The 16,356-nt window shown below is 41.5% G+C and overlaps 1 protein-coding gene across 1 annotated transcript in view; it reads right to left on the bottom strand.

Annotated features, from left to right (window-relative positions):
• ELL2 (elongation factor for RNA polymerase II 2) overlaps positions 1-16,356 on the bottom strand; it is a 49,069-nt gene that overhangs the window by 30,306 nt on the left and 2,407 nt on the right. Inside the window, exon 2 of the mRNA XM_042822961.1 lies at positions 8,805-8,852. Within this exon, the coding sequence (XP_042678895.1) occupies positions 8,805-8,852 (48 nt within the window). The remainder of the gene's footprint in view (positions 1-8,804; positions 8,853-16,356) is intronic.

The following is a 16,356-nucleotide window of genomic DNA, read 5'->3' as shown; positions in this document are numbered from 1 at the left end:
GCACCACAAGCCAGTTGTCAGTGCTTTTGTTTCAGAAAAGCTGTTTCATATTCGTTTTCAGCCTTCCACACATAAAGGGCATCCCCATGGATCTAGTGGGCAGCAACACTGCCCATAGCAAGGCTCTGGAACTGAATAGGTTTTAAGGGCTCTTCCAACCCAAGCCATTCTGTGATTCTACGTAGGTGATGTGCAGTACTTTGCAATTGGCTTTATTTCCCAACAATAAAGAAGAGCCTTTCTGAACTGCAAACATTCAGCTTGGTATAATTCGTTATTAATAGTTGCTGATGTGCTCTTCCCCTAGAAAAACAGAAGTCCTTGCTGCCCACCTTCATTAGACCTACTTTATCCTTAGCAACAGACAACAGGATAGAGCAGCGAAGGAAAATGAGAAAGCCCGGAAGAGAAGTTGCATGTAGGCACACCTTAACTAAAAAAAGTGCTCAAGTTGTGTCTAGACACAGAAACAAGGTCACTTTGAAAACAGCTGTGTATGAACACCATTCAAAACAATTTTTCTCCCTACTTTAGGTACCATTCTAGTGAAACCAGCCCTGCATCTGCCCTCTCTGCACCTGTTCCACTTTGAAGCACGTTAACAAACTGGTATAAGTTCCTGTATCTGTAGCCCATATTTTTTCCAGAATACATACTAGCACAAGAAGACAGAGCATCATTTTCAGTTCTCACAGATGTCCACCTCACACAACCAAACACATTTATCCTTGGCTGGAATACATATATAATATTCCTCATAGTAACTAACAACTATTCGTGCCTAAAATTCCTAGTATCCCTGTGCTGCTATCAGTATCACCCATCTCTTGCTTCTCCTGCATGGTGGTCAGTAGACAGCACTGGGAGACTGCAAACACTGAAGGAAAACAAAAAGCTAAAATGCAGCTTCTGTACAGAGGTGAATACTTAGTTATTCCATCAGGTTCTGCACTCCAATCATCAGCTGTTGTTTCAAACCCTTCCCTCATACTTCCTCTCTGCTTTATTTCAGAGCTGTTTTCTTACATCATTTTATATCATCTGTGTCATCACCCTCTTTCTTCATGGCTAAAGGAAATAAAGATTTTGTTTAAAGTATTTAGTGAATGCAATGATAAAAAGTCTTTGTGAAAGGTGGCATGTGAAAAAAAAAAAAAAAAAAAAGGTCAGAAGCTACTACAGAAGAACTATTACCATTCTGGCAACGACATAATTGCTTGTTTAACTCATAGGATTTGCACTACTTTAACAGAAGTGCACAGGAAGTCTTAGTATCAATGTCAAACACATCTCTCTAGGCTAAAACGGAGGTGCAGAAGTCTCTGTTTTCTAGATCCACACTGAAAAGACAGGAGTGGCTGAGCTGATCATTCTTAATTAAGGGCAGCTACAGGAAATTTGCTCCTTCTGTCTCCATTTACATAAAGAAAACGATTTCATCTATGCTTGCACACAATTCAGAGACACAAATTTAATTAACCCCAGAATCTTCTCTCCCTGGCAGATTATTCAGATGAGCTGTGCAGTGAATGACTGGATAAGGGATCTACTGCTTTCAAGTACCATAGCACAGACAAGTTGCAGGCGTCACTGCACCAGCCCTGAACACATCAGCTCTCTTGATTCTGTTGCCAAAAGCAAAAAAAACTCTTAAAAGAATAATTGTTACCAGTGGCTGAATCTCCAGCATTGTTATTATCTTTCAGGACAGGAATATCAGGAAAGACTCTTAATACCGCTTATGTCCATTTAACAACGTACAGTGAGCTCTTACAATGCAGCGAAGCCTGCCAAACAAGTGGTTGCCAGCAAGAAGCACAGCTCCACCACCACACATTCCTCCCACTTCCCTTGGGATAACCCTGGTCTTATGCCTGTACCAGTCTTGCAGACAGGCCTTCTTTTCCTATAGCATCACTAGGTACAACACAAAACCACTGGTGCATCAGCAGAAAACAGAAGTGCCCATAAATACAGCAGAGCATAGAACAGTAAGGATACTGAACCTATAGCATGGTACGAGCTATCAAGATACCAGCTTGGATATGCTGAAGGAAATACCAGTAACAACTGAGTTGGTACAAGGTTCTGAAGAAAACAAAGCAAAACAAAACTTCATACTTTCAGCACTAGTTGCAGATGACAAATGGGATAACAGGCATTCTGAAGAGGTTTAGTTTTAAAATTTCTACACTTTCGAAGAATGAGACTTTAGGACAAAGTGGTAAAGCCTTCTGCTGTTTGGAAACAGACACACACCACAAAAAAAAAAAAAAAAAAAAAAAAAGAGGTAAAGTTAAAATAATATTCCATATCCAAGTGACAAAACTCACGATTCAAAACCAAATCTGATAATCTCAAAGCAATTGTCTGCATTACCTATCATCTCAACAGCATTATGTGGCACACAGTGGGCACCCTGTTTCAATCTCCTTTCTCCCAATCCACTGCTGCAAGACAAAGCTCACACTTGCAGAACCTTGCGCATTTCCACATTGCTCAAAAGTGCACTCAGAAAGGCATGTGTGTCCCAATCTGGTCTCACCTACCAGGTCAAAGTGCTTGACATCAGTGCTAAGAGTACCCAACTCTCTGCAGCCTTCTTTAAAACATTATCTTAAAATCTATGTACTCAAATTGGTTTGCAACTTTTTCCTATTCAATGGGTTTAGTAATAGAGAACATCAACTAGAACAACTCATATCCTTGACTTTAATCTCTTCCTCTTCATCATCCATTTCAGGATCCTTCATTACTCTCTCCTACTCTCACATATCATCCTCACTGGTTTTTTTCTTATAATAGCACTTTTCATAATTTTCTCTGAACAATCTTGTGCAGGCTTTCTCCTTTCAAAGAAACCACTGCAAATTTTTTGAGTTATAGTTTTACTTCATTTCAGTCTTTTGCATCATTCTTGACAATGCCATGCACTGTTATAGTGTCCTTAATTCAGGACAGACATATTATGCTTCCCAAGCCTGAGTCATTTCATATCATTTGCTTCTGAATACATCTACCCACTCTCTCCACTTGTTCTCCCACTGCCTGCAACATGTCACAAACATTGAAGGCATCCACAGCGCACTATTTTTGTGTACCTCTGCTTAGCAGACACATGTAAGTCCCCCCTTTTCCTTCTCAGAATTACCCCAACCTGACTCCTCTAACCAGTTCTGTTCTCACAAGTCATTACTGCTGCAGGTGAGACCTGGAAGCCCATAGACCTGGACTTAGACCTGCTCCCTGTCCTGCACAGGTCTCCACCAACACTCAACTTAGTCTGTGAGCCTCTTCCAAATCCACCACTTGGTCAGAAATTATTGAGTGACACGGCAAAGCCTTGCAAGTCAGGTTCTTTGACAGACCTTTTGGGTTAATCCATTTCTTCAGCTGCTATCCCAGCTGCAGTTTACTTGCAGTTTTTCCAGATCAGAGCTTCATCTGTCAGGAGGCAAACACAGGCAGTGATGTACTGCTGCCAGGGAAGGGCTCAGCAGGGTGTTCTGTCAGACTGTATAGAACTTCCCATTGTACAGAACCCACAAGGGATGATTTTTACTATGGCATTATTTGGCTTTTGATTATGCAGCTTTTGCCCAGGTACCTTGCTCCAAGCTTAAAACTTTGATTATTAGATAGCATTAATGTAGGTGTTCAGCCAGCACCTCCTGGGAGACAAATGTTCCAGAAAGCTACTTTATCATAACAAAGCCTCGAAAACCTGCTCTTATGGAAAAGAACTGTTTAGCACTGACTTCTATTGTTTTCATTTTAATGTTTGCAAATCCTTTTTGCCAAAAGCCGTTTTCTTCAAGGACCAAACCTCATCCTCCTCCTTTATTACAGCCAGACTACAGAAGGTCAGTGGTCAGTGCTGCTTTCTAAAGGGAAATTAGGATGCCTCAGCCTGTCTGAAGTAGTATCATTACACATGGCTACCTTGCAAACAAATTTAAGTGCCTTACTACAAAAAAAGTCACTCGAAATGCATTGTACTAATTACATTGATCTGTAGATAAATGAAATAACCTAAAGGGAAAAAAAAAAAATAATTCTACTTTCACCCCCTCCCTGCTTCCTTCCCAAAGCTTTGGCTTTTCCTCTAAAAATCTAGTCTTTGCTCCCTCAAGTTTGACTTTATGGATCATCAGTTCATCTTTCCAGGCCTTGGCACTAGGGATGGTGCTCCTTTCAGTGCCACCAAACCAGAGCGTGACACCCATCTGCTGCTGAACAACTCTCCTCAAATGAGGTCTGCAAACAGCCTTTCCAACATGTGGAGCCACATATGGGCCACACTGCTGCAACAATGAAATGGCACACTTAAGCTCTCCTGTCCTTCTGTACTGTTGGCAAGGATGCAGTAGAGCCCTTCCTCCACTCTGACAGTTGTACATTTGTTGCCAGAGTGATAACGTTCCTGGCTAGCAGCACAAGAGGAGCCAGTTCTGCAGGGAAGCACAGTAACAAGTACTTCCTAATGCAATGTTTTGGGTTTTCTTGGTCCAGGCAAGGTGGACAAGCAGCATGGAGGGAGATAACAGGATTTGCACAAGAAGTAATTACTGTCAAGGAAGGACCAGAGATTTATGTAGGGACAGAGACCATGGCAGGTAACTACTATCCCCAGACTAGTGCCAGAGGTTATGTTACAGCAAAAATAAACAAGAAAGAATACCACCAAGCTGACACAACGCATTGCAAAAACACGTAAGACAGTGGGCATTTCATATTGCTTTTAGAAAAATATTTTTATGCCGAAGAATAAACCATAATTCCTGCAACACACAAAGAGTAAAAAAGATTCATTTTAAATTGTAATAGATAATTGAACCAAAACTGATACCACTTGGTAAATTTACAGAAGTGGTTTCTATCCTCCCCAGGAGAGCCAAACCCACCCTTGGGTGCATTACTGGTGTTCAGCAAAGCCAGCACTCCTCCACCCATGAACCAAGCCCCCAGAGATCATGTCCCTAAGATCAATAATGTCGATTTTGAATTACTTTGACGAGAATGCTGAATAGCACTTCAGCATTTATGTAGAAGTAGGTGTTTTGATTTAATTGATATCAGAGCAAGGATATTCCCCTTAAGTCATTTGGAAACCATCTGAGTGGCAGTAATGAACATAAAATAACAAAGCATTTGACAAAAGAAAAATGAAATCCTTAAGTCTAGAAATGGACATATTAATAAACATAATTAGACATTTTTAGGCAAGGAAGTCATAATTTCTCAAAAGTCATTTAAATTGTTATAGGACAGAGTATTTCTAAAGAAATAATTTCACTCTGCAAGGCAGATGAAGCATTTATTCTAGTTATAAGTAGTTGGTCTACTTATAAGCTAGATCAACTGCTAGATCATACTACATACTACATACTACTCATTTTCCCAAATCAGATGACCTGTTTTGTAAGCTGAGAGGAAGAAAAGCACCACTGTGCCAACCCCTCTGCAGATAAGAGTTGAAGCCCAGTCATGCTGAAGGCACATAGACTAGACATAGCAAGAAACTAGGCAAGCTGTCAGCTTTGGATATGTTGCAGTTGCCACAGATTACATCTCTATCTAAGAGGAGTGAGTGCAATACAAGAGATGGCAAAGAAAGAAAAAAAAAACACAAAAGTGAAACCACACAAGCAAAACATGCCTATTTAGAACTCAGTGCTAATGCGGACTGTATACTGGATTAACAGCAGCAGCTTGTTTTACTTGTAGCTGTTTGTTAAAACTCATCCCCACTCTGCATTACAGTGAAAAGTCATTGGCAACACTGTAATTCCTCAGAGTTATTGTATCTAGAGCAACACAGCTCCTACATTGACTGAGAACACATAAGCCAAGATGTTTAATTACAAAGTATTTCTTAAAAGCTAATCTCTATCATCTAAATGACCTACATCTTGTCTTTCCTCATCACCCTCAAGCTTCTTTAGATGGTACCACATCACGGTCCAGTATTTTAGAAGTCAATGTTCCCAGTGGAAAGTTCTCTCCATTAGGGGCTGATTTGTGGTCATTTTAATACTTGCTTAACAAGCAGCTTACTTATATAGTAACTTAAAACAATAACTTACTTAACAAGCCAGAAATGACAGAGTTCTTAGCTGGACACCAACTGTACTGGTACTGTTTCAGTGATCATCACACCGAAGATGTTTAGAGGCTAATAACACAGCACACACAGATGTTTTGTTATCGTTCTGAATGTGGACCATCTTACTGCATCTCTGTTTTTTCTATGGTACTTTCTGAGACTGTCAACACATAGCCAGTGCTTTTCAGATGCTCTCAGGGTAACTTTGTCCTAAAACAAATGGAAAGCCAAGCTTGACGGTTTTTATTTATTTATTTACTGGGTAGAGTAGCCACAGAGACACTCTGGCACCATACTTAGGTCCTTTTTAGAATATATGCATGAAACAGAAGTTCCTACTTCGCCTCTTCTAACCTAAGGCTCTTATCTCAAACTTCAGCTTCTCAACATCTTAATCCAACACGGCACCAGACCAACTCAAGTCAGCATACTACTTTCATTTCTCCACTTGAGCCCTACCCATGGAGGAAGATGAGTAGAACATGTAACTAGAGCTGAAATACTTAAAAGCCCAGATTCTTTTAAAGGCAATTCAGCATTGTATACAAGAGTTATGCAGCTGCCTGGTTCCACAGACATCAAGAACATATACCCCAGGATGGAAAAGTCTCTCATGGCAGCCCAGCAGCCTGGCCTGCAACTCCAAGAGTTCTGGAAACACCTAAAACATGGTGGTGCAATACAAAGAAAATGGAGTCTCATCATCTACCTTAATGAACTTAAACTACTATCCCTGTGTTAGACAATTAGGACCTAGAAATGTCCTGGAATAAGTTCTTTGGTTTGCACTGACCTAATTATGGATAGACTTGAGAAGTACCATAGGAGATTTTTGCTTCTGCAGCAGTAATGAAGCCCTATCAGATATTTCCACCTCATGGAGTATGGGAACAGGATTCACTGATGAGTTTTATAATCAAGAAAATCCAGCATTCTCTCTTGTGTTCAGTACCAACCTGGACTTCCACAGCACTCTGTGGAATCTACTGACCTAGTAGATTTTTGAGCACAGCTGTTAGGACATCTGTGCATCACACAGTGATATTACAGGGGTTCAAATGCACGACAATGAAAAAAAAAAGATATTTAGAGATGAGAAACAAAGCCTCCTCCAGCCTGGTCGTAACTGAAATCTTACATACTGCTCCTATAAAATGCTACTTGAAAATGTGGGATAAATAAGGACATAAACTTCTGCAGAGAAAGAGCATACAAGGTAGATCAAGTGTGCTAGTAATTTTTTTCTTTTGCAGTACATAACTTTCAGACCTTCATGCCAATATTTAGGTTAATTATTAATAATCCCATAGCTTATTTTGAACTAAGCAAAACCATAACTTTTTCCAGGTTTTGTAAAAAAGAACAAAATGCACTCTGAAGGATGGCTTTATGGTCATACAAAGGAACAGAGGAAAAATGCAGGCAGGTGCCAAAAGGGGATGATGATGCAATTCTCCTGACTGCCTCCCTGCTTGCAAGCACTCACTGATGAAAAGCTCGACATGAGCCAGCAGAACGTGCTTGCAGCCTCGAAAGGCAATCATATCATGGGCTGCATCAAAAGCAGCATGGACACCAAACAAAGCGAGTTGATTGTTCACCTCTACTCCACTCTCCCAAGACTCTGCCTGCAGTGCTGAGTTTGCCTCTAGGGATCCCACCACAAGAAAGATGTGGAGCTGTCAGACTGAGTCCAGAGAAGGCCACAGGGATTAACACAGGGCTGAAGCACCTCTCCTACAAAGTGAAGTTGTTAAGTGGAGAAGTGAAAGTACTGAAGAGACCTTGAGGCAGCCTTCCAATAGGTATCTAAAGGGAACCTGCAAGAAAGCTGTAAAGGAACTCTTCGCCATGGAGTGTAGTGATAGGACAAGAATAATGGCTTTAAACTGAAAGAAGTTAGATTTAGACTGGGTAACATAGAGATGCTGTAGATGTCCCATCCCTGGAGGAATTCAAGGACAGGTTGGATGGGGGTCCTGGGCAACTTGATCTTGTGATCTTCTCTCATCTCTTCCTTGCTTTCTCCGCAGAAGCACTGCATGCATATACAGAAAACTGGATCTGTTAACTGATCTGAATTAAAACTAACATCATCTTAAAGTTCAAATATTAAACCTAAAATCCTAAGACTAACTACAACCTGCATTTAATTTTATGTTCAGCTTCAGTTCTCCAGTTTGCACTTGTTGATTATTTAAGAAGGCCATAGGAGGCCTCCTCCTTTAGAAGGCCACATTTCCCTATTTTTTTTCCCCTTAAATTCTTCATCAACAGGCTTGAAATATCTCATTTTATTAGAGTTTCAAAAAAGCTTCAGAAATCATCAGTAGTCTACATGGCCTAAGAAATAACATGCCTATTCCCCAAAACTATACTTTTGCTCCACACCTTAAAAGCAATCACTTCAAGTCAGATTTACAATCCTAGACATACACTGCTTAGCTGCTAACTTACAAATTTATAATTTTTCCTTTCAGATTTAGGCTTGAAGTTGATAAAAGCAGGAAAAAAATTACACAGAAACATGGCTCTTCTCCATATTTTGAATAAATATATAATGCTCTTAAATAAATACATAATGAAACACATGGCATTGAATGCATCATGAAAATGTCCATATGACTTCTCTCTTTTACGAGATTGTACATAATCTCTGGGTATCTTTTCCTATGTAACATTAGTACAAAAAACTTACCCCTTGGCGTCCTTGAAACTGAATTGAAGGTTGAGAAGGAACAAGATCCTGCAAGAGAAAGAAAACAAGCAGAATGTAAGCAAAACTGCAAATCTCCATACACTGGTGAAAGTTATTTTGCTACACAAATTAAACACGCGTGGTAGATTCATTTACAACAACCAGCCTACTTCCCAGAGGCCATATTACGATACAGAGTGGCTGTGCAAGTAAGGCTAGGGCTCCTGCAAGCAGTACCCTATGCAGAGCTGAGGAGTTCAAGATCTGATGTTTTATTAGGATACATAGGCACTACAGGGAGAGAATGGGCAAGGAAATTAATGGTTGGTATTGCTGGCACTGAAAGGAAGAAGAACTCCCCTACATATGACTGAAAAGAGCCCCAAGAGCCCTGCTTTTTCCCACTCCCAGACTCTGCCTTCACAGGCCCGCCACTCAAGGTTTTGGAAAGTGCTCATTTTCTGAAGAGCCTACTTGGCAACATTTTCACATGCATTTGAGTGTCTGGCTTTCCTACTCTGCAGTTCAGCTAATCAGTTAGAGTAAGTTCTACCAATGAAAAGATTCATTGTAACCAAACAAACATCAAAAAAAATAGGGCTCCCCCAAGCAGTCTTCACTTCTGCAGCAATGAATCTACTAAGAGAAATATGTAAGAGCGCCAGAAACAACAAGAGCCACCTCTAACTCGTCTCTATAATTTCACAGCAGTAAGCGCAGCCTGTTCCTGAATCACAGTGATGGAAGCATGCTGCACCAATTCTGTGCTCACATTACAGCTCATGAAGACCTACAGATGTTTTTAGGGCAGGGGACCAAGAAGCTTGCTAGTTGAAAACAACTGTTCTTTGTCACAGGCTGGCTTCTGGTCAGATCTACTCCCTGACATAGCTCAATGCACAACACCAAAACATCACTGTCAGCAGGAGCACACTGATAAGAATATCCTATTTAGAAGCAATACTGTGCTCAGCTTTACTGAGCCCTGAAATTACACTGCAGAACAGAATAACATATGGGCTCTGTGCTGACTGGTATAACTTACTAGGATTTTATAAAGCGTTAGTCAGCCTCCTGCCAACACTTATACTGAGAAATGTACCAAAGGATAAAATTCTTATTCATACGGATTTTACTCCAGAAAAGCAAGTTTTTATAGACTGTAAATTGAGGTGCCATTCAGGAGCACAAAGCTGTAGATGACATAGCATAGAAGGACTGGAAAGGTGAGGGAGGTGCAATTCCTGCTCACTGCTGCCTCCAGCCACAGCTTGCTCCTCTATGCCTTGCACTTGTCTGGGTTTTCAAAGTAAAACTCGTGACACTGATACAGCAGCAAACTCCTGACTTTGGGGTTGGTGATGAAGTAGATCTGCTCATGAGGGTGCCTATGGCTGCCAAAGCCAGCAGAGGTAAGTGGCAAGGTGTCAGGCAACAGGCCTGCAGGCAACCTCCAAACTTACACCTCACATCTTTAAAAATGGCTGCACCTATTTTTCACAGAAGGCTTACACTGCACCTCCAGTTTGACAGCAGCCCACAATACAGTTTGTATTGTGGGTCAGTTTCACACAGACCCACAATACAATACAAACGAAAGCCCTTAAAAAACTCCACAGAACTTTCAACTTCAAGCTGGATAGTGGCAGAAGCCATCCAAGTTTGAAACTATTAGAGGATTTTTATCAGCTTATCCAGTGCCTACAAGTGTTTGAAAATGCAATTTGATAAACATATGAAGCCTGACGCAACTATAAATCCTAACCTGTATCTGAGGTGTCAGTTTTCCAGAAGGAAACTTTGTTCCACACAAAGTGAGTTAGGAGAGCACTCCACCACATGCTGAGTCAGACGTCCCAATGCACCCATCATGCAGGCTAATGCTGCAGCTGTCACCATCTTACACAGGCTCACAGAACCTGACATCAGCTAGTTTCTGATCCAGTCAAAGTGTGCTGGCTGAACAGCAGCCCACCCTACTTCAGTGCAAGAAAACACAAGGAATCTAAATTTAGCAGAGTATCAGTGAGCCCTCATGTCCTTCCTGGCACGTTATCTGAAGAGCCAGACTGCCTGGCAGGGAGCAGGCAAGGAGAAAGTCCTGCAGTCCAGCCTGCTACTGCTGCCAGGCCTTCACTCTGAAATGGGCCTGGGCATGGTTGTAGGAGCAGAACAGATAGCTTTTCTACTCATCACTTGCTCCAGCCCCCACTCCCTTCAGTTCACAGTGTCTCTTCGGGGAGCACAGGTGCCTTGCCACTTTCCTGAGCCATTCACTTAACACCTCCTCACAATTACTGGTGTTGGAGGACACAGCCCCTGTTAGTTCTCTTTTGAATCTGTTCATACATCCACTGTCTGTGAACTTGCCTAATCCTTTTGAGAAACCACAGATATTCTCTGCCTCCAGCCTCCTCTGACAGCCAGATCCACCCATCTATATGGGGAATAGATCTGCTTTAACTTATCTGTTTCACCAGGTGCCCTCTTGCTTCACCCCAAAACAAAGTCCCAGCTTTTCTGGTCTCCTGGGAGGTGATACACCTCCCCTCGATCACTTGAGAGTAAGGAGGGCAGCTGTCTCCATACATCTTTCCGCAGATTCCCAAATCAAATTCCTACTGAGGACTCCAAATGTGGGTACACAAGAGCTTTGAACAGCAACAGTAGCAACAGAACACAACTGTATCACTCTCAACTCTAGGACTAGATGCAACTGTCAATTCCAATTCTTACCTCATGGAATTTACTTGTTCTTATCTATGCTAGGGGGAAATCATATGCTACTATTTTTTCCACAAGCCCAGGCCAATGAGGTCTTTCTGGAGCTTCTCAGCATGAGTTTCCCATCCTGAAAAACCTGAAGCTTTGACATCTCAATAGCTTCTCCAGACAACTCCTGAACATGTGAAATGGAACTGCTCCTCCGAGTGATGCTTGGCAATCCAGATCTGAATTTGTTACCACCCTAAAGAGTGACCACAAAGTCCAACTTGTGTCTTCAAGCCCCTCCTTTGGTGCCAATCCAACAGCAACAACTTAGATTCAGCTAAGCAGTCCTCTAAGGTCTCCTGTTCCCTTCCTGTGAAAGCAGCAGTTCTGGAGATTTTGGAGTTCTGCAGCCTGGGGGCAAGCCTAGCATCCCACCACAGTAATCAGATCCTGGAGAAATTGCCAGTGCTTGCAACGCGCACATCATCTCATTGAAGTAAGAGTAGTAATAATCAAATGCCAACTCAGCCAAAAACCAAGTTACAGACAGCTGCAGGCACATTTCACTTAAGCAATTTCCCTTTATTTGCATTTGAAAATTTTATTTAAGAAAGAATACATTCTCCTATACAGGACTGGTTAGAGAAAATTATATAGAGGAACAGTTACATTCAAATCTTAAATCTCTAAATTTTGGGTGAAAAAAATTCAAGAGCTACCTGGCTTGTTTGCTCCAGGTTTAGTTTTGCTTAATTGTCTTTGGGCAGGGACTGTGTCTGCTTGCAAGACTCAAGATCTGTGTGTACACATGGTGCTTGGTAAATAACTCTAATATTTATAAGGCACCACCCTTGCATACAAGGTTAATTATCTACTGTTTTCCAGGCACACTGACTCAGAGTGAATAGAAGATACCTTAACATCAGCACATTAGAGATTGTGATGTATAATAATTTTTTATGTGTTTTAATGATTTTAAGAGCTACCAAGAAGACGGCTAGCATACGATGCAGTTGCAAGATACTGATGCTTACCAGCAGTGTCAACTTAAGAAATTACTCCCTTCCTTCCCCAACCTTTCAGCAGCTTCTCTTTGCTGCCTTAGGGCTGAAAACTGCCTGCTTGAGCCTAGGAAGTTACTTGCTAATTTGCAGCATGGCACAACTTATGCTAAGGAATTAAAGAAGAAAAAGTGTTTGGATTGTAGAAAGACTATCTGCACTGATAAAATTAGTTCCATTGTTACAGACACCTGTATCACCAACACTGAGGATTATTCCTTACATACACATTCCACCCATTTAAAAATCATAGCTAGCCAGCCAGTCTTTGTTTTAATGAAATTTGGAGGGCTAACTCTGATCTCCAAATGCTTAATATATTAAGAAAATCGTGCTGTGAGTTGGCAAAGCCATTCTAACACAGATATGAAGATACAACTTTATCTTTGGCAACTGCAAATTCCCAACTTGTGGGAATTACATACTTGGCTTCTGGGCTTTTATTTATTTGTTTGTTTGTTTATTTTTAAAATATACAACCTCATCACATCATCTGGACAGTAATCAGTAAACTGGAAAACCCACAGCAGTGACAAAACTTAAGGCATGACATACTAATATACAGTAAAGACTTGTTTACTATGAAAAATCTAGAGGTCCCGTGCCAATAATCATAATAAGAACGCTTCACGAAGATAAATACAGAGGTATTCGTATTTGCCATAAGAGTTTATTACTCTCCTTTTACAAACAGTAATATGCAAAGATATGCAATCAGCACTATTTGGTAGCCCTGGGCATCAAACGTGAAAAGTCCCTGTTCTGATTTAACTGAACCTATACCTTCTGCTTCTTTCACAGGGAGAAAGACTAGCTCACAGCACACATCAACCTAAGCAGAGCCTACTGTCAGTGTATACTGCAATGCCTGCTGAAAGCAGAGCTGCCTGCACTGGCAGCAGCAGTGGTACTGGAACAAGGCAAGAAGGAGGAGCTGCAGTTGCACAGAGGTAATAAATGGGTGATCTTGGCTTCAGACCCCTGGTGTGATGCCCCCAGTGTCTGAGCAAAATCAGCATCGGAGCAGGGAAAGCAACAGTGGCTCAGAAAATGGAACCATCACTCTTAGGGAAGCTGGCAAACAGATCCACTAGGATAATAAAGTTGTACTTTTGCTACATGGCCATCAATTGCTTCAGAGCTAATTGTTCCTGAAAGAGGAAGGTCTAGCTCCTTTCTCTTCCCACTCCCAGGATTCAGTTCCTCCCAGCACTTGTGGATATCTTCCTTAACCTCAGTCAGCTCACTAACCCCAAGCAAGGCACCCTGAAAAACAAACAAACAAACAAACAAACAACCACACAAATTACATGGGTAGTTTTCTGCAATGAAAAGAAACGGTGCCATGAACCTTCAATCAGCTTAAGCTGCCTCCGTTTTACTCCAGATATTCAGCTCAGTTACGCGATTATCTGCACAGGGTGTTAGTAAGGTGCTAGCCTTAGATCAACTCCATGGCAAGGGTGGGAATAATCTCATTTGTTAAGACAGCATTTAACTGCCCTCAGCTTTTCCTGCAGTCCTATGTCTCATCAACCACAACCTTCTGACATCTGAAACAGGATACACATCCTAGTCACCTTCATACCAGATATCTGATTTATCCAGGGCATGGTCCATCCTGTGCATTAGACAAGTTAAGAAATCTGTGGGAAGATAATGGAGCAATAGCACTGGAAGGGAAAAAAATAATAATAATAATCCATTCTTTGCATCTGAGAGTGGATTTGCTGGTTTGGCCAAAGTAGTACTCATACTCAGCATGGCAATCGCCCTTCTCCCTACATCAGTTTCTCTCTGATGACACGAGCCCTCACACCAACAACCTGAAACCTGAGCAGGAAGGTGGCCAAGCAAAGGATAAGAATGGCAAGAAGGGCTTCTGGATCTCTTTAGCAGCAGGCCTGGCTGAAACACGCATGGAGAGACAGCAGTATCCTTCCAACAAGGCAGTAAGGCAGCATGTCAACATGTATCCAACAGTTTGCAACAAGAACAGGGGCATAAGCACCACTTAAATAGACTCAGTCATCTCCATTTCCTCTCCATCACGTTGAGCCTGTTGTCTTCTCTTGGAGGTACAAACACTTACTATCACAGTGCTCCTGACTCACAGCTGTCAAGCAGTGCCTCTCTACTACTCATCTACTTCATAGGAACTGTATGGAATTCAGTTGTTTTTTTTTTTTTTTTTTCCCCACTAATAAACTTGTTCTAAATCAGACTTGTAACTTTGTGACAAAGGAAAAAACATTTGGAGTGGTATATCTCCCAGTCCTTGCTGCCACAAGAAATAGGGGTTAAAATAGGGTTTAAAGAAATAGGGGTTGTGAAGGTGCAAATATGTTCATAATGAATAACTGCATAGCTTTAATCAATTAACTCTGCGTTATTAATTGCACTGTCTTAAGAGATAAGAAATCTTAGATTTCAAGAAATCAAACCACAACAAATACAGAATGCATCATCAACTCCTAGTATGTTTAGATGGGCAATAGAGGCAAAAATGTAGAGACCTCACCCAGGCACTTCCCTTCTTTTGCACAAAACTCCCTTGCAATTTGTACCAATTCTGCAAGTGGTATCAAATGTTCCAGTACAAACTAATTATTTGCCAGGAGCAGAACAGAGTGGATGGGGCATTCCCAGAAAATACTATAGGGTCTGGAAGTGCCCTGGAGTAACTGGACTCTTTTGCACGCTCTCACTCAAGCAGCCACCCACCAGTGCAGACTGCTGTACTCCAGCGTCCCATGCCCCCTACTTTGCACACTTGCATCTAAATCCCAGCACAGCTCATGGCATATGAACACTACAGCTGTGACAAGACTAATGCTATGTCCACCCTCAAGCTGACTGATAAGAAAGCAAAAAGAAAAACCTGAGAGATTTGACCCTTCTAAAAGCACGAAGTGCATTCTCATTTCTAGTAGGACGTCACTGGCGATCTCTGAACGTCTCAAGCTTTCAAACAGAAAGTCATTTCCTAACCCCAAATCCAAACCGTAGGTGCCGTATGTGCAGAAAGCACATGTGAGCTACAGGGAATTTCAGCCCTGGCAAATGAAATGCAGCAGCTTTCTGTGACTTCTATTGCTCAGAGTGAGGGAACATCAGACAAACATGCATCTCATATGCTTACTAACTCCAGAATTGCTGCAGCTGGAACATCCAAATGATGAATAAAAACTTAAATGCAAGACAGATTTGTAAAAGTCAGAATTATCCTTGGGCTTCAGAAGCTGAGATTCTAGAGGCAAAAGAAAAAAAGAAAAAGAAGAAAAAAGGAAAAAAACTTGCTTAGGCAGCATGCAGAATAAAATAGAGATCTCCAATTGCTTTCATCTGGAGAAGCACAGCTAGGACATGACTGTAAAGGTGATGTTCCCACTGCAAAATAAGTTTTATCAGCTGCAGACACAACTGTCCACACGACTCTGCAGAAACTGCTCAGTACAGCGTTCCCTAATCTGCTTCAGAAGCAGTCAGCAGATTAGGACATGCCACCACCTGCAAGAGTGAAATTATACACTGTCACCAAGCAGTGAGAAGCTCCACAGCAATATGACTGTTTCTGTTATACCTGTTCTCATTATAACAGAAGGTGCACCTGCATACTATAACTTGAGCTAATCTAATCAGGTAGCTGCCTCCAAAACACAGAGGCTGTACTTGTAGCACTCACTCTGGCCATCTGTCCTTCTATCAAATCAGCTCTCAAAGCTCTTATGTTTTTCCATCCAGAACTACTCTGGCAGGAGGAAAAAAAAAAAAAAAAA

This window comes from Centrocercus urophasianus, unplaced genomic scaffold (genome assembly GCF_019232065.1).
Source record: "Centrocercus urophasianus isolate 14NV4802_14NV808 unplaced genomic scaffold, USGS_Curo_1.0 seq_21, whole genome shotgun sequence".
Classification (NCBI taxonomy): domain Eukaryota; kingdom Metazoa; phylum Chordata; class Aves; order Galliformes; family Phasianidae; genus Centrocercus; species Centrocercus urophasianus.
Note: the sequence above shows the minus strand (reverse complement) of the source record. Positions and strands in the feature narration are given on the sequence as shown.